We start from the raw sequence: 17,958 nt of genomic DNA, 5'->3' as shown, positions 1-17,958 counted from the left end.
TTTCTTTGTTGTCCACCCCAACCCATAACACAAGTAGATTCACAAGCTTTTGTTTTGTTTTGTTTTGAGATTTTTTTATTTATTTGAGATAGAGAAAGAGAGAGAGAGAAGGAGGGGGAGAAGGGGAGAGAGAGAGAGAGAATCTTAAACAGACTCTGCACTGAGCCCAGAGCCTGACTTGGGGCTCGATCTCACGACCCTGATATCATGACCCTGAGATCACCTGAGCCTAAACCAAGACTCAGATGCCTAACCGATGGTGCCACCCAGGTGCCCAATTCACAAACTTATAACAGATTTTCATTTAGGTTTTGATTGTCTCTTTTGGAGTGTTTACTAAGAGGCTGTAATATCCAGGGGAAAAAAATTTTTTTAAGATTTTATTTATTTATTTATTTGACAGAGACAGACACAGCAAGAAAGGGAACACAAACAGGGGGAGTGGGAGAGGGAGAAGCAGGCCTCCCGCCAAGCAGGGAGCCCAACGTGGGGCTCGATCCCAGGACCCCGGGATCATGACCTGAGCCAAAGGCAGACGTTTAACGACTGAGCCACCAGGTCACCCCTCCTGGAAAATATTTTTAAATAATTATAAGACCTGGAGCACCTGGGTGGCTCAGTGGATTAAGCGTCTGCCTTCGGCTCAGGTCATGATCTCGAGGTCCTGGGATGGAGCCCCGTGTCCAGCTCTCTGCTCAACAGGGAGTCTGCTTCTCCCTCTCCCTCTGTGCTTGCTCGCTCTCTCTTTCAAATAAATAAAATCTTTAAAAAAATAATAATAATTATGAGGCCTTGAGGGGTTGGTTCCTACCATCAGGATGGCTGCACATAAATCACCTCATATAATTCCCATAACAATTACTCCCCAGGACAGAAATTTAAGGAATTAAAATTCTGTTCTTAGATGAAGAACAGAAGGCAAAGAGACATACCTGCCCATGGCACAAAACAATCCTGCAGCAGAGCCAGGATTCAATACAGGCCCATCCCACTCCAACCTACCCTCCATTTAATAATAATTATGATTAACATGAGTGTGGCACTTCCTACGTGCCAGGCACTCAGCTAAGCATTTACATGCATTTTCTCATTTATATTCGCAACATCCCTGTGAGCCAGGTACTAAGATCAAGTCCCTTTTCCAAATGAGAAAACTAAAATTTGGAAAGCTTAGGTGGCTAATGAGAGGCACAGAAAATAGGATTGACAAGGCTGTGCTCTTAACCACCATGCTAAGACCTAGCAAATTGTGCCTTCTACCTCATGTCCTGTCACCCTCCCCTCTGCTCTGCACCATGCTGCAGGCTCACTTCCCCTGCCCACCTCCCAGGCTCTGCACTTGCTTTTCCCTCCACAGGGAAAGCTTCCTCCTAGCCCCTGCTCTATGTGCAACCCTGGTTCCTCGTCTTCCTCTAAGTCTTCAGTGTACTCTTCCATGACTTTTTTTTTCAAGATTTTATTTATTTGTCAGAGAGAGAGAGAGCACAAGCAGGGGGAGCGCCAGGCAGAGGGAGAAGCAGGCTCCCCACCGAGCAAGGAGCCCGATGAGGGACTCCATCCCAGGGTCATGGCATCATGACCTGAGCTGAAGGCAAACGCTTAACCCACTGAGCCACCCAGGCTTCCCTCTTCCCTGACTTTTTACCTAAAACATGTCCTCTTCAATTTTTCTCTCATTCGGACTCTTGCTTTTCCCATCATGGCCCTCATTACAACCTACCACAATTTTTATATTAGTTTAGCTTTCTCCTTTACTTGTATTTTGTTTGTCTTTCCCACTAGAATGTAAGGCCTCAGAAATTTGTCTATCTTGGTCATTGACATAGCCACAGTACCCAGACCATACCAGGTATTGGAAGGTGCTAAGTTAAAAAAAAAAAAAAAAGAAGAAGGCACTCAGTGAATATCTGATAGATTATAATCATTAGAATTTGCAGCTCACCTACAGAAGAAGCAGGTAGTTTCCAACCCCCAACTAAGAGTTCTGTGTTTAAAAGGAAGGAAGGGAGGGAAGAAGATAGGCAAGCTACAGTCCTTCAGCTTTTGCTGCCCCACGAGGTAAGTTAGCACAGCAAAGACAGGCTCTATGGAACCCTCCGGTGCCCTGGAGGGAAGACGCTCAAAGGCGTTTGCCCACCAACCACACACTACAGACCTTGAGCCCTGCTTGGCCTCCCTAGAGCTTCTGCTTCACAGAGGGAGGGACCACACAGAAGCTGGATCCGCTGTGCAGAACCCGCTGCCTGCTGGGCAGAGCTGGTGCCTTCATGGTCACTCACTGCTTCATTTTTTTCTGTCACCCCAGAAGATCGGTGTCTCTCCCTATTTTACCCAGAAGGAGACTCTAGTTCACAGTGGTGTGATGACTGCCCAGAGCCTGGCAGCTGGTAAGGGGGTAGCCACTCACACTCCTTGAACATTCTTCAGTGACTCCCTGTTACCTCCAAAAACAAGCTCAAAGCTCCTTAGAAGAGTATCTCAGGTGCCCCAGGAAAGGCACTTCCTCTCAGGACTGGAGCAATTCCTGGGACAGAAGCACTACTCCACAATTCCATGCTCTGGCACATGCTTTTCCCTCTTGTCTGCCCCCACACAATCGAAGCCCGACTTGTCAATCCCAAGACAATAAACAGGTGGGCAAAGATGTTTATTCAAAGGTAGTCCTATTGTATATCATTATATATGGCAGTAACAACCTAAATATTCAAAAAATATGGAAAAGGTTTAATAAATTACATTTCCCTGTTTAGGGTGTCCCACACTGGGGGGTTTGTTGTTTTGTTTTGTTTTCTGGATTGCCAGCAACTCGTCTTGACCAGGCAACCATACATCTGTGGTTTTCCACTGAAGTGCCATGGAGGATTGCGGTGACTCCTCAGGGCTCCCTCACTGACAGATGAAACGTTCTTTTGCTACAACTATGATTCACACCAATAACACAGTTTCTGGGCGAACAGAATGTGGAGCTAGGCTGCACACAGTTTCTGTGTGCTACAGGCGCAACTTGATACACATGAAGAAACAAAAAGGTGTACGTATTTACCAGACCTGGGAGGACTGTGCCTCGTGAGGCTCCAACAGAGTCTCGGGGACAAAAGCTGGTTCTCGAACATGCCACAGCGCTGATGTGTGATCAGCATAATAGTGTAACTCTTATGTGCACCACTTAATCTTTCTGAGTGTGCTGCCAAAATTTCTAGCACTCAAAAGAATGCCATTCTATCTGTTAGGGTTATGCTGTAACAAGTAAACCCCCAAATTCCAGTTTTCTATCTCACCCACTTAACTGTTCCAACGAAGCTGTGCCTAATTAGCAGGTGGTTTTCCTCCACTCGTGATTCAGTAACTCGGGCTCCTTCAGCTGTGATTCTTCCAACCCTAAAGCCTCAGTATCTAGCAGAGGGAAAGAAAAAATGTGGTAAAGTCACCTCTTAACCAATTTGGTCTGCAAGTGACACATCACTCCCAGTTCCATTCAGCGGGTGCCTGGTCAGAGTCCCACCTAAGTGCAAGAGGTGCTGGGATCCTAATTCTGGCTGAGTACTCCTGTCCACTCTGATGGGAAGAGCACACATTTCTGGTAAACAGGCCGCCCTCTGGGCTGCAGCTACAAACCCCAAAAAGTTAAGAACCACCGGGTAATGGGTTTTGTGTCCACCCTGAGAAAGAAGAGGGACAACTCACAATGCTGTCTCAGTAGTGGAACAATGTCCCCCGCTCCTAGCATTTAGTGTACTAGAACATACCATAGACCTGGTGGAGAGCTTCAACATTGCCTTCTCTTCACTCCAGGGACCACACTGAGTCAGGTCTCTGTTCCCATTCCTTGGATGGCTGTTACTCTAAACAATAAAACTGCCAGTTATTTTACCAGCTAATACGGGCTTATTTGGGAATAGCAGAGAATTACAAACTGGGACAAGCAAACGTAGGCAAGTCAGGAGAACAAAGGAGGACTGCTCTTTTATAGAGGAAATTGGAAGTTCACAGGCACTATTATAAACATCAAGTCCATTCAAGTAAACTGGGAATGTGAAGGGTAGTGGCTTTTCATTGGCTGAATTGTGACAGTCTCTCATTGGCTGGACTGTGCTAGAAAGCCTTCCTCCCTCCCGTCTGGATAGTAAAGTAGCATCCACCTGCAAGGTCCCTGTCTTCCTTTTGGGTCTGCAATTGAGGAGCGCTAGGGCATGAGAGCTCCCCCTTCCTGACTCCACTTTAAACAAGATTTTCTTTTATTGATTTTTCACAGAGCCATTCTGTTTCTTTCTGCACAGCTCCCCTTCCCCCTGCTACTCTACCATCCTTGCTGGGCAACTCTGGCTCAGGCACTGCTGCCTGATCTGATTGGTTGTCACTAAGGAAACAGAGTTGGCTCCACTGTATGCACGTGGTCTACAAGGCATGACTACTTTCTCAAGAAAGAACTGCCTAGGGGCGCCTGGGTGGCTCAGTTGGTTAAGCGTCTGCCTTTGGCTCAGGTCATGATCCCAGGGTCCTGGGATAGAGCCCTGTGTTAGGCTCTCTGCTCAGTGGGGAGCCTGCTTCTCCCTCTCCCTCTGCCTGCCGCTCCCCCTGCTTATGTGCTCTCTCTCTTTCTGTCAGATAAACAAAATCTTTAAAAAGAAAAAAAAAAAAGAAAGAACTGCCTGGTACAACCTCTTCTAGAGGGAGATTTTAATAAGCATGGCAGATACATGGGACTTTATGGACCTACCAGTACAAAATCATAAAAAGCTGCACAAAGGCAGAGATAGCGGCCATCCTACTGACCACTTTCACCACTGCATCCTCAGCACTTAACAGGGTTTCAGAAACCCAGTTCCCTCCGTCTTTGGAGCCACAGCTACTAGGACCTGGGCGGCCTCAGAGTCTGGCACCAGCAACCAGGAGAAGAGAGCAGAGAAGCTACAGTGTAGTTGAATAGGGGGAAAAAAAAAAAAGAATGAGTGAATGAATGAGCATGTTCTTGACAAATATTTAATGACAGAAAATAGTAAAAAGAAAAAAGAGAGAGAAAAAAAGAGAAAGAAAGAAAGAAAGAAAGAAAGAAAGCAAAAAGATAAAGTATTATGGAACAAAAATAGAACACACAATTCTATAATCAGTGTGATCACAATTATTTAGAAATCTCACATCAAAAGCAAAAAAAAATGTTTTATATTTTTGACAATCTTCAGCACTTCCTACCCCTTCACTAAGTAACTACCACCCAACCCACCAATGGATTTACTAGCAGTTGTCGCAATGGCTACTCTTTGCCAGTTCCAGCTGATGTCTGACAACTCTTCAAGGAAACGTGGATGTGCTCCCTTGGGGGTAGAGAAGGCTTCTGAGTTCTTTCTTCCTATTGCATTGCATGTGGAGCTTTTTCTTTGCTGCCCACTTTTTTGGTGAGCAAGTTTTATGTTTGGGGAGAGGTGGGAGAGACAGCCTGGATCCAGATCCATTGCCTTAATTCATTTTTTCTGAATTTGCTTTAGGGACCAAATTTGAGAATGCCCTCTGGGTTCAATTTTTTAAAATCCCCCTGTCCCCCCAAATCCCCAAATTACAAATACGTGCGCGTGTGTAAGTGCGTGCACGTATACACACAAACACACACACACATATATATAATAGATGTATAAAAAGACTAGAAAACACAGAAATGTTTATCTTTGGTTCATAGGTTTACAAATAATTGTATTTTCTTTTCCATACATTGGTATATTTTCCAAACCTATAATAAGAATACAACCTGTTTTATAATCAGATTTAAAAGTCACAATAAGTATCATTGTTATTTTTAAAACATCGACCAAATGTTGCCTCCTCCAGGAATTGTTCTGTGACCACTTGGAGTCAACATTCTCGAAGTATCCCCTAGTGTCCTCTACCATTCACTGGGGGCACCGGATTTTAATTGTTTGCTTTTCCATCTTCCAACTAGATTGGAAGCTCTATGAGGGAAGAAACTGAATGCCCAGGGCCTGCCACATATACTGAGCATTCATAAAGGTTTGTGGATCAAATGAAGAAATCAAGTAAGTGAGAGTATACAAACTCAGGTGTTCTCATTCTAAAACCAGCTGCATCTTCCCTGGGACTAACGGGATCCAGGATTTTCTCCACTCTTGACTATAACCTGGGGCCTGGGAAAACCTTGGGAAGCATATGGCAAGATTTTTAAGAACTACCCCCTGAACAGTCACCACCAGGGTTGCAGGAACCCAGCGTGAGTGAGAATTGAAACCCAAATTGGGTTTTCCTAGCAAGAGGCAAGATTAGTCACATGGTAGCACTTGGAGGATTCCCCCAGTCTGCTCATTCCTTTAGGATCACTCACTCCACTCCTCCCAGGACCTCCCCTGGGAACAAAGGAAAACCCAGGACTTGGGACTGGGCCCTTTTGCACCAACTGCTAGTAGTTTGCATTTAACCCTAAACAGCAGTTAAAATAAATGGGGGGAGGAGGGAAACACTGTGCATCCACTAGAAACACTTAGGTTTTCTCTAAATTTCTTCCAGAAATTTCTCCTACAGGGCTTCGAGAACCAAACAGGCCAATTACAGGACAAAAAGGAGGCTTAGGAACTTTGGTCTTAACGACGTCAACCACAACTGAAGCTGCACTGTCCACCACGTGGAGCCATACACACTGAGGGGTCAATCCCTTGTTCAACAAAGGGTTCATGTGGGAGCCGACTAGCCAACAGCACCCTCCAAGCCCCCCTCACCCCCGCCGGGCAAGCACAGGCAGGGCTTCTCCCCCAGGCGTAGGCTGACGGGCACAGGCCACGAAGACCCTCCGGACTCACGTCCTGGACCTAATCTGAGAATACGACGCTTTGGCGGTCGTTAGAACACCACGTGCCCTCCCTCCCTGCGGTACCGTCTAGTCCTAGCCCTGCAGGTTACCGAAGAGCCGCCTACATCTGGTTCTGGGCCAGCGCGCCCCACCCGCAGAACGGCTGGATTCTTTGATTTCCTGGCGCGCTCACTCTCTAAAACCAAACCTGAGAGGAAGGGCACGGCCCAGGGTGGGGATGTCCTGAAATATCCGAGGGCCCTCGAGTAGGAATTGATGGTCACAAGAATGCTCTCGGGCGAGGTGAGAGCGGGTGGGGAGGTCCGGGCGCGGCAGCACGGCCGGGAGGGTGTGTGCCTGCGCCCGGCGTGGCGGGGGGACAGGAAGAGGAGGGCGGGGGAAGGGGTGGGGTGAGCGCGGCGCGGACACCGGCCCAGGCTCCTCCTGCCTCCCCCTCCCCCCTCCCCCACCCCCTCCGCGTACTAAGGCTTCCAGCCCGCCGCGCTCCGCTCACTGGCCGTGCGTCCCAGCCAGCAAATCGTCCCAGCAGCGCCTCGGGCCAAGGTGAGTTCCGCCCGCCGCTCCCCGGCCGCTCCCCAGCCCCGACCGGCGCCCGGGGAAGCCCCCCATCGGCTGCCCGGGCTTCGCGCGGTTGTTCCGGGCGCAGGGGACTGCTGGGTGTCCACTTCTCAGCGCCCTGGGCCACACCCGGGCGAGGCGGGCAGCGCCCCTGCCCTTGATCCTCGCGGACTGGAGGAGGGGCGCTCGTCCTTTATTCCAGGACCGCGGTGTCGGCGCCTCGGAGCCTCTGCTCTCTCCTCCCTTTCCGTTTCTCCTTACTCCCACTTTTCCTACTTTTCCACTAGTCCCCCGAGTTATCCGAAGCCCCGCTTCTCGCCCCTTCCTGGCTGGCCTGTTTTTTGTGGGCTCCGGCTGCGGGCTGACCTCCCGCAGATGTGTGTGAGCTGGAGGGCCCGAGCTGGACGGGTTGCAGCTGGCGGACTCCCTTCCTCAAGGGCACTGCTCAGTCCCTCGCCCAGATGCTTCAGGTTGGGCTACCTGTTATTTGTGTGTAGGTGTGTTTGTTTTCTTTATAAAGCTCGGCTAGCCGGCGGTGGCGGAGAGGGGAATATAGGACGGGATTTCCCTCCCGAAAGGATTCCCTTCTTACGATCTTCATTAAACAAGTGGAACTATACAGAGGGGAAGAGCAGCCTTGACGAAAGACCTCCCAACCCAGATTAACCTGGCCCCGTGCAATGAGACAGACAGACTTGCCGTTGGTACCGGGTCACACAACTTGAGCTTAGCCAAAGGAATGCGGCTTTCTCCAAGCCTGGACACTGCTTACTGTCCAGTTAGACTCCAGCTAATTGACTCCACCAAGTTGGGTGGGTGGGGCTGGTGAGGAAAGCCTATGAAAGCCGAGCAGCTAAGATAGGCAGAGCAGAGCCCTAGGCCAGACCCTGAGATACATCAAGCCCACCCCTCCTTCCCTCCCAAGGGGAGCTGGGAGCATCGTGCAGGGCCTGGCCAGCACAAAGGGCTCCCAGATTCTCCTAGTGCAGGCCCGTGACTCAGCTGTGAGACCATGTGGGTGTGGCCCCAGTGGTTCCAAATACTCTCTGCAGATGGTTCCGACAGAACACTCCCTGAAGGAGAAGGGGAACTGTGCCATCTCAGAGGGCATTTTCCAAGAGGAAGTGAGTCACCGGGACTGGCCAGCTATCTGAAGGAGAGGTTTCTTGACTGAACTGTGGGTGAGGGCAGCAACTGAATTGGCAGGGCCATGGTGAGACGCAACACTGTTGGGGGATTGGCGCGGGTGCCTGCTGGCAGGCTGCCTCAGCTTTAGGTGTGAGATAGCTCTTCCTGTTGACGTTTTTAGCAGTTGCTGCAGGTTTCCACCCTCACCCCCACCCCACTGCAGCTTGAGTTTCCAAACTGCTGCAGTGGATCTTTATATCCTGCGCTTCAGGTGAGGCCAGGCTCATGGAAACACCCTGACAATGATCTTTGCCTCCAACATGCAAGCCAATTGCAAAGGATAATACCAGAGGCTGGGGCAGAAATGAGTTCATGTAACTCATGTGAAATTTCTTCATCAGCCCGGCCCCCACAGATTCCTGTCCTGTTTCTGTTTGTCTCTCCTCCGTGGCGTATATGCTTTCCTTGACAGCCAGAAGCTACTTTCTTCATCATTGTCCTTGACCCACCATTTGAAGTTTCTTATTCAGTTCTTCAAGTCTTCTTGAGGGTGTACTGGCCATAAAGTACACTGATTTCTAGGTGATGCTCTTCCCTGGCTTTTCTTGCAAACAACGTGAGATGGGCCTTTTTCCTCCCGTGTCTGGCCTTTGACCAGTCCCTAAAGCAGCCACCCCAGTGAAGTCAGGCCTTGGGCTGGGTGGGGCTGAGACTGGGTGCCTCCCTGCTTTCCAATGAGAGTTCCAAAAATGTGGCTTTTTTAGAGTACTACCCACTTGGTATGCCCTTGGATACAGCCCAGGATTTCAAAGTTGAGGGAAACAATGGAATCTTTTCAGGCTTATGATATATAAATTAGAACTCTGAGTGCTGGGAAAGCTGGAATGAAGTTTTAGCATCTTTCTTAAGCTGTTCATTTTCCTGGGGACTCAACAATTTAGAAATCTCACATCAGAAGCAAAAAAAAAATTTTATGTTTTTGACAATCTTCAGCACTTCCTACCCCTTCACTAAGTAACTACCACCCAACCCACCAATGGATTTACTAGCAGTTGTCGCAATGGCTACTCTTTGCCAGTTCCGGCTGATGTCTGACAACTCTTCAAGGAAATGTGGATGTGCTCCCTTGGGGGTAGAGAAGGCTTCTGAGTTCTTTCTTCCTATTGCATTGCATCTGGAGCTTTTTCTTTGCTGCCCACTTTTTTGGTGAGCAAGTTTTATGTTTGGGGAGAGGTGGGAGAGACAGCCTGGATCCAGATCCATTGCCTCAATTCATTTTTTCTGAATTCTCTTTAGGGATCAAATTCAAAAATACCTTCTGTGTTCAATTAAAAAAAAAAAAAAGCTTTTTGCTTTTTTCTTTTCAAAATCTCCAAAGCAAAAGGAAGGAAACCTCAAACATTTTTAAATAACAGATGTTTTGACTGACCCCCTGCCAATTATATTCTGGGTGGGCCGTAAGAAAACTAGGGTATAGACAAGACACAGAAGAGCAAAGTAAATCAGACCTTCTTGCTCTTTAAAAGTGTCCTTTTTGAAATTACGGTCTGGATCTGGGCATGGGTCCAGAGCAAACATCTGGGACTGCTCAGGAGCAGACACTTCTCTAAGGAGGCCTCCTGCTCCCTGCTACTCCCAGGAGAATCAAAATGTACATTATTGTCACTTTGATTCTCACCACTTCATTGAGCAGGCTGTGGGAGGGCAGGGTGCTCAAGGAACCCACAATCTAGTGGGGAAAGAATCAGAAACACAATTAGCTAGAATTCGGGATATATTTTTAAACAGTATGCCATTAGCTGGTGAACTCCTCAAAAGCAAGCACCATGGAGAGAGAGAAAGAGTGTGTGCGTGCGCATGCACCAGCCTCACATCAGGGATGTGCACAGCAGGTGCTCAGGGTAGGAGGACCAGAAATGAAAAATTTAATTCCCACCACTGTGACTAAATTTGTGGAGTCCAAGATTCTTTTCTGTAGAGAAAACTACACGGAGAAAGACTATAAGAGTTCTGAGCCTCCATCTTAAAGACCTCTTACCCAGGCAAGCAGGTAGGGAGGATACACAGACATTGGAATAAAATGACTCAATAAAAAAATGAAAGAACGATGAGGTAGTTACAGCCTGTGGAGCTCACAGTGAGAACCAAAATACAAGAAAACAGCAGGAGTGAGAAGAGAAAGAGAAGTCATGTTCAGGGTCCGGCCAGACCTGTTTAGCAGGACATGTTTTTTTCCTGCACTCATGGAATGTGCTTTCCTCTGTACCCTACTGTTCCATTTACAGGCAGCCCCTGTGGGCCCCTTCCCCAGCTCTTCCCAGCTTCACATCCTTCTGCTGAGCTCTGAACTACAAGGTTTTCAGTCCAGACCTGGGTGGTCACACCTGCACTTCAGGTCCTGCCAAGGAGCTTGTCTGATTTATTTATTCGCTCATTTAGCAAATGCTTATTGTGTGGTTCATAGATAGAACAATTCACAGTTTTTAACCTAGAGGATCTTAAATCTGAGAGAGAGACAGACAGCTGCAAGAGTAAATGGATGGAGTGTTTCAGGTGCAGGACTGGGTTGTCCTGGGTACAGAGAGGATGCTGCCACCTCTCAGCCCCAGGCCCAAGGCACCCCAGCAAAAATGGAGCAGAGCGTGTCACAGGATTGGAGGGATGGAAGCGCCAGATTCAGGTCCCTGAACTTGATACTCTGGCTACCAATGGTCAGCCCTGCAGCCTGCCCCACCCAAGAGGGGAGGGCCGCTGACTCTGGGGCAAAGAGCTGCACTTGGGGAACAAGCTCCGTGACTCATCCACTAGCTAAGAGAACAGTTCTAATCACAACTTTTCTCCCTTTTCCTTCATCTTACTTTAAAACCAGTGCACTGGCTCCTCCTTCCAAACAGAATAATTTGCTCATAGCTGTGCTCGGTGCTCTCTGGGCACCGGTTCCTGATGAGACTGTGGGCATCTCCTCTGGTTTTCAAAGCTATTCACCTCTAAGAACTCCTGGCTAGTCACTGTTCTGCATTTTCTTTTTTTTTTAAGATTTTATTTATTTATTTGACAGAGAGAGAGAGAGAGAGGGAACACAAGCAGGGGGAGAAGCAGAGGGAGAGGGAGAAGCAGGCTTCCCGCGGAGCAGGGAGCCCGATGCGGGGCTCAATCCCAGGACCCCGGAATCATGACCTGAGCAAAAGGCAGACACTTAACGACTGAGCCACCCAGGCGCCCACTTTTCTGCATTCTTATTTTAAAAGGTCTACCTGACAAATAGGGAGTCAGCTGGCTACTGTACTTACTGACCATTTCTTAAATAAAACGGTAAGGGGGAGATGGGGGACCCAGTGGGGCAGGCATGTGGCTTCAGAGAGGAATACTTCATAATGAATGTGGACAAGGAGGGGTAGGACTGGAGTGACCCAAGACCTGAGCGAATGTGGGTTAGACTGGCCTCACTCTCTTGAAGAACATATTCAAGGGTGGCCAAGTCTCCTGCTTGCAACTTATATCTCTTAGAAGTTCCTAAATTAGCCTGTTCTTCCATTGTAGGGGTCCTTACCGTGCTGTGTCCCCTTTCTTAGTTCTCTGGCTTTGCAGTGCACTTTCCCCCTGCTCTGCTCTGTGCAGAAGGTGAACTGGGTGTCTGGCAGCCAGTACCAATTTTGGCATCTTTGGGAATCAGTTGTGAAGTACCCCACTGCTCTGAGCTTAGACACAGGTTTTTTTATACTTCTGGTCACTGAGTCTTTTCCTGAGTGATTTCAGAACTGGGGTGGGATCCCATATCTTTCTCCCGTAGGTGACTCATTCGGCTCAGTTCTCTTAAATTGCTGGACTTCCAGAACAATCCAGGCAAGAGCAACTCCATCTAAGCGCCGTGGGTTGCCATCAACAACCACAGGGGCTGTGTAGGAAGGAAGGGAGGGAAAAGGGTGTGGCTCCCCTGGAATTCATCTCACAGTGGACCTTGAAGCATTAATTTGCTGATCTCTCCAAGAGAACTGCCTTTCAGATGAATCATACCAGAGTCTGGCGTGTAGCATTCTCTAGAGTAGCACATTCTTTGGCATGCTGGTTCCTGCACTTTTCTGGGGATTAGGGGGTAGAATTTACAGTTCATAAGTGTAATTGCTCAATCCCCATGGTCACCAACTAACTCCACCTTCTCTTCCGTAAAAGATAGCCTTTAGAAATCTGTGTTGAACAGAGATCGGCCGGCAGCAGGAACCAGACCGAAATCATGTTTCTGGTTTCTTTGGGCACTCTTCAGCCAGGGAAGGTGCAGGCCTCTCGGTCAACCTGTGCTCAAAACCTGTTCCTGTGACGTGGGGTTTTGGGGGCTTTTTTTTTTTTTAAGATTTTATTTATTTGATAGAATGAGAGAGCGAGAGCGCAAGCAGGGGGAGCAGCAAGAGGGAGAGGGAGAAGCAGACTCCCCACTGAGTAGGGAGCCCTATTCAGAGCTCCATCCCAGGACCCTGGGATCATGACCTGAGCAGAAGGCAGCTGCTTAACTGACTGAGCCACCCAGGCTTCCCTTTTGGAGCTTTTTTGTTTTTTTGTTGTTGTTTGTTTTTGGAGTGGTATACTACAGTCTCCATTTAGGTTCACCTGTTTTCTATCCACTAGTGTGATCTTAAGTGATGTCAGCCAAAACTACTCTGTTCTGGCCAAAGCATTCCTTCCAATTAAGCCAGAATCCACCGAGCTTCTATTAAATACCAGGCACTGGGTCTTGATGGGGCATACGCCCGCAGATCATTATATCTGAATATAATGGTCTGACATGTTTCCTTTCCCTCCTTTTAAACATTTTCTGATGGAAAGTTCTTGCTCTCCCACTGTGCCCCAGACTCAGAGTGGCTCTTCTGTGCTTCCTGCCAAAAACTAGGTCCCCAAAGGAGTTAGGGATATACTGTTACTTGTTCCTTTTCAAGAAACTAGATAATAAGCTTTGGGTAGCTTTGAGAAACTGCACTTTACTACCAGAGATGCAAATGTCTGTATTGCAAGCAATAACAAGTTCAGATCTTTAGTAAAGAATACACACCCAGCAGACAAAATTCATTTGTAAGCAGATTTCTTTTTTTTTTTTTTAAGAGAGAGAGAGCATATGCATGGTGGCGGGGGTGGGGGCAGGTGCATTGCAAGGGGAGGGAGAGGGAATGCTAAGAAGACACCGCGCTGGGGCGCCTGGGTGGCTCAGTCAGTTAAGTGTCTGCCTTCGGCTCAGGTCATGATCCCACATTGGGCTCCCTGCTCAGCGGGAAGCCTGCTTTTCCCTCTCCCTCTGCTGCTCCCCCAGCCTGTGCTCTCTCTCTCTCTCCCTCTCTCTCTCTCAAATAAATAAATAAAATCTTTAAAAAAAAATAAAATAAAAAGAAGACTCCGCACTGAGCAGGGCTCGATCTCACGACCCCGAGATCACAACCTGAGCCAAAACCAAGAGTCGGATACTCAGCCAACTGTGCCACCTAGGGGCCCTGTTAGCAGATTTCTAAAAAACTTATACTGAATCAGGTTTCCTAGTTAAGCTTGGAGGGTTGAAGTTTTCAATATTAACCAGGCTTGACGGTGTGGGTTGTTGGTATTCAGGCATATCTAAGAGTCCCATGTACCAGTGCCAAGAGAAAAGATGAAACCTCTGCTCTTTCAGTAGATGCTTTGTCAGTTAAAAGGAGGGACACTGACCTTGCTTTTCTAAATGATTAGAGTTTTTATTCCTCATTAGGTGATTTATGCTGAATTAGTGGACAACTAGACAAATTCCTCATTCAGAGCATCAGTACCTGAGGTGCCCATTTCCATCAGCAGGAGGCCCAACACCTGGGATGAACTGGGCCTTAGATTCATTGAATGTTAAAGCCAGAAAGGGTCACATGGGTGACCTAATGACTTTCCTTCCAGTTACCCACAGAAGACTGACAATACGTGTGGCTTAAAAGTTCATGTAAACTCTTTCTTTACATCTTTTAAAAGGTTTCAACAGACCTCACCAAAATGCCATCTCAAATGGAACATGCCATGGAAACCATGATGTTCACGTTTCACAAGTTTGCTGGGGATAAAGGCTACTTAACAAAGGAGGACCTGAGAGTACTCATGGAAAAGGAGTTCCCTGGATTTTTGGAAGTAAGTGCTGAAAGGCCCAGAAAGAACCAGACATGAACACCAGTGTTTCTAGCCCTGGTGGCTTTTCCTTCCTCTTTCCATCCCTTCCCTGTGGAGGCCACTAGTAGAAAGGTGTCTTTGTTCCTTTATTTATTAAATATTATTGAGTGCCTACTGTTAGATATAGGAGGGGAAGCAGAACGTGGAGAAGACACAGTCCCTCGAGGAGCTTATGATTTGGAGGTGAAATAAGGCTGCACACATATAACTACAAGACGTCCATTGAGACAGAGATGGAGAAAAAAGGCCTTTCACCGGAGAGTCATCAGGAAGTGGCCACCTCAGGTCCTAAACCTGGCATTGGAGATGCCACATTCTGGTCACATCCACTGAGCAATTTGCATCTTTTCCTAAGTCACTTCAGATAAAGCCTTTTTAAAAATATGTGTCCTGCTCTAATCTATAAAGAAACAATGTCGAGCATCTGCTGAATGAGAGCCAGTCATGACTCCAGAAATCACTGCTTTCCGCATGGAAAATGCTATGAGAGCACAGGAACACAGCTTGAGTCCCACAGACTGAGGGGCCCATCACAACTAGGAGAGGACTCTGCCATCAGCTCAGACACCTCACTCAAGACATTAGGCCTCAAGGCACAGTCGTCCTTTTACATGGTAGGCCCTCAAGACATGGTTGTGGTATTTAACCGAAGGGGAAATGTTGCCTGACAAAATTCTAGTGTGAAATGCAAGCCCCTCTCTCCCTGCCACTACTCTATGATCATTTGAAAGGATCGTTACTGGGGCGCCTGGGTGGCTCAGTGAGTGAAGTGGCTGTCTGCGGCTCAGGTCATGATCCTGGGGTCCTGGGATCGAGCCCCATGTCGGGCTCCCTGCTCAGCGGGGCTCCTGCTTCTCCTTCTCCCTCTGCCTGCAGCTCTGCCTGCTTGTGCGTGCTGTCTCTGTCAAATAAATAAATAAAATCTAAAAAAAAAAAAAGGAAAGGGAAGGAAGGAAGAAAGGATCATTACTGTGTGTGCAGTAGAAAACTGCATTAGCCTCTAACGGGTGAAGGGAGATGGTGGTAAAGGGCTGGGTCCTGTGTCTTGTCATCTGCCTGGTGGTTAGCACATTCGTCAGGTCCCTGCCTCCTGACTCCGTAAAGACGGGGTTTTACAGTACGCTTAATTACACGTCATGACCACCAGTTAAGTAAACAGAGACCAGTAGCCCAGCTGCCGTCTCACAGCTTCACTTACCACAATGCTAGCCCAGAAGGGGGCAGAATACGCTGTTGTTCTGCTTTTGTACATCCTCTAATAACAGCCCCAGACCAGGAGTTAGAAGATCTGGTTTTGTCCTAACACTGGGCAGGTGGCTTTGGTGTCTGGGCCTCGGTTCCTGCCCCTGTAAATGAGAGGGCTGGACACGATTACCTCCACACTTCCGCTTTCTGTGATCCTTCCCCGCAAGCATAAAATGCGGGTTCATTATAAGCCTGCCCATCACACAAAGGCATTCTCCGCGTACTAAACCCTGCATAAAATGCGAAGTGAGGATGAACATCATGTGAGACCCAGACCCTTTCCCCCTGAAGGTGTTGCAGCATGAGAAACATGAAGGGTGTATGGAATACGGAGGACCGAACATGGTGGTGTCATTTACTCCAGGCATGGGTCCTAATTCCAGGCACATCCACACCTGCTGCTCTGACAGCATTTTGTTTCTAAAGTTGACCCCTGTGTCATCCAAATTTCACTCCTTCTGACCACAGCCAGGAAGCCAGGGGTGAAGCGAGAATTAACTGAAACCCGCCCGAAGTGGACGCAGCCCCACAGAGTGAGTTGCAGTTGATGGCTTAGGACGGAGTTTTCAGTCCTCAACTGGGAAATGCTGCTACTTTAGCCTAGGGGGTCTCTGGGTGCAGGGTGGAAAGATCCAGCATGCCTGAGACGCTGGGCGTGAGTTCCCTCACTCATGTACACAACCAGTGGAAGTATGGAGACTTTCCCTGAACACCTTAACACCTCCAGAGGGCCACATCTCCCTCCCTGGTTGATGGTCTGGCCCCTGTAGGAGCAGCCACGCTTCCCACTTCTAACTATCCTCACTAGGAACAGGAGTGATCTGAAACTTACTCCCTAAATTATCTTAACGCGATCTTTTCTTACAGAGTTTCCCTTTTCAAGGATTTGACCACGTTATCAGAAACAAGCACTTGTTAAGAGAATGTAGGCTGACACTGCAAAAAAAAATGGGGAGTTTAGGGGGGTTCTTAGGCAGAATCCTGTGATTTCGAAAATTGTGGAAACGACTGAACTAGAAGCAGAGCAGGTCAGAGGTCATGCCAGATTCACAGTGGCAAATGTGGTGGACTGAGAATTAGGAGGCCTGATCTAGCTTCTCTGACATGAATCTCCTCTTCCTTGAAGTAGGCAGTTCCTAAGATCCCTGTAGTTATATGAAAGGATACCACGGAAACCTCTTTCCTAGCTTAATAATACAAATTTACTGAAATGCTCCTTCAAGGCAGAAAAATACATTTAGGTGACCTCCAAAGATCACTTACAACCTAAAACAAGAGTTCAGATAATTGGAAGATTATTTTAATGGTTGTCAACAGGGCAAATCAGAGAAGCTTGTCACAGTAACCACTGACCGATATTTCTTGCCTTTGTTCTTTTTTTAGAATCAAAAAGACCCTCTGGCCGTGGACAAAATAATGAAGGACCTGGACCAGTGCCGAGACGGCAAAGTGGGCTTCCAGAGCTTCTTCTCGCTAATTGCTGGGCTCACCATCGCATGCAATGACTATTTTGTAATACACATGAAGCAGAAGGGAAAGAAGTAGGCAACATGAGCAACACTCCCGCCCGCCCAATGAGAGTTCTCCCGAAGGATCTCTAGGAATCTGTCCCACAGCTTCCCCCTGTATAAAGGATTCCATGAGCAGATCGGGACCCTCAGAAAATGTACAAATAAAATCCAACCCCCATTTGAGAAGCAGAGAAAGAAAAGTCAGATAAGCTTTTGATTTTTATATTGCTTGCACCCTTACCCTCAATAAACAAATTCCTTCTTCAGTTCCTCACTTGAGATGGAATGTTTGTTCCTTCTTCAGAAATGCTTCGTCCCTGCTTCTTTCCTGAAGAGCCTGCGTGCCCTTGGGCAGCCGGCGCACTGCAGAGTGGGCAAAATGGGAAAGCGCTCTCCTTTCAGGCTTGGAGTCTGACTTCCCTGATTGATCCACCCTTGCAGCTGTGTCTAGCTGAAGGACCAAAACTCCAAGGATTAAGAGTAGGCACTTCTAGAACATATCCTAATTTTACCATTACTGAGCCCTGTCTTGTCTAGTTAAGT

At 47.9% G+C, this 17,958-nt stretch overlaps 1 protein-coding gene across 2 annotated transcripts; it reads left to right on the top strand.

Annotated features, from left to right (window-relative positions):
- The first annotated feature begins 6,977 nt into the window (after window positions 1-6,977).
- Window positions 6,978-17,718, top strand: S100A10 (S100 calcium binding protein A10). Of its 2 annotated transcripts, none has more exons than XM_027583243.2 (3): window positions 6,978-7,093; window positions 14,468-14,620; window positions 17,288-17,694. In XM_027583243.2, exons 1-3 carry the CDS (start codon window positions 7,067-7,069, stop codon window positions 17,447-17,449), a joined length of 342 nt encoding a protein of 113 aa, XP_027439044.1. In that variant the 5' UTR covers window positions 6,978-7,066; the 3' UTR covers window positions 17,450-17,694. The 2 variants fall into 2 exon arrangements, with proteins under 2 accessions (XP_027439044.1, XP_027439052.1); XM_027583251.2 differs by lacking the exon at window positions 6,978-7,093 and adding an exon at window positions 7,226-7,354 and having other exon boundaries at window positions 17,288-17,718.
- Window positions 17,719-17,958: the final 240 nt, after the last annotated feature.

This window comes from Zalophus californianus, chromosome 4, assembly GCF_009762305.2.
Source record: "Zalophus californianus isolate mZalCal1 chromosome 4, mZalCal1.pri.v2, whole genome shotgun sequence".
Lineage (NCBI taxonomy): Eukaryota > Metazoa > Chordata > Mammalia > Carnivora > Otariidae > Zalophus > Zalophus californianus.
The sequence above is the reverse complement of the archived record's forward strand: the minus strand, read 5'-3'. Positions and strand labels throughout refer to the sequence as shown.

What these genes read in the sequence shown, in the direction of transcription:
- S100A10 (XM_027583243.2), top strand. Translation starts at nt 7,067, where the DNA reads ATGGTCACAAGAATGCTCTCGGGCGAG. An exon ending in CAAGAATGCTCTCGGGCGAG is followed by an intron (nt 7,094 to 14,467) that starts GTGAGAGCGGGT and finishes ATCTTTTAAAAG; the next exon opens with GTTTCAACAGACCTCACCAA. An exon ending in AGTTCCCTGGATTTTTGGAA is followed by an intron (nt 14,621 to 17,287) that starts GTAAGTGCTGAA and finishes TTCTTTTTTTAG; the next exon opens with AATCAAAAAGACCCTCTGGC.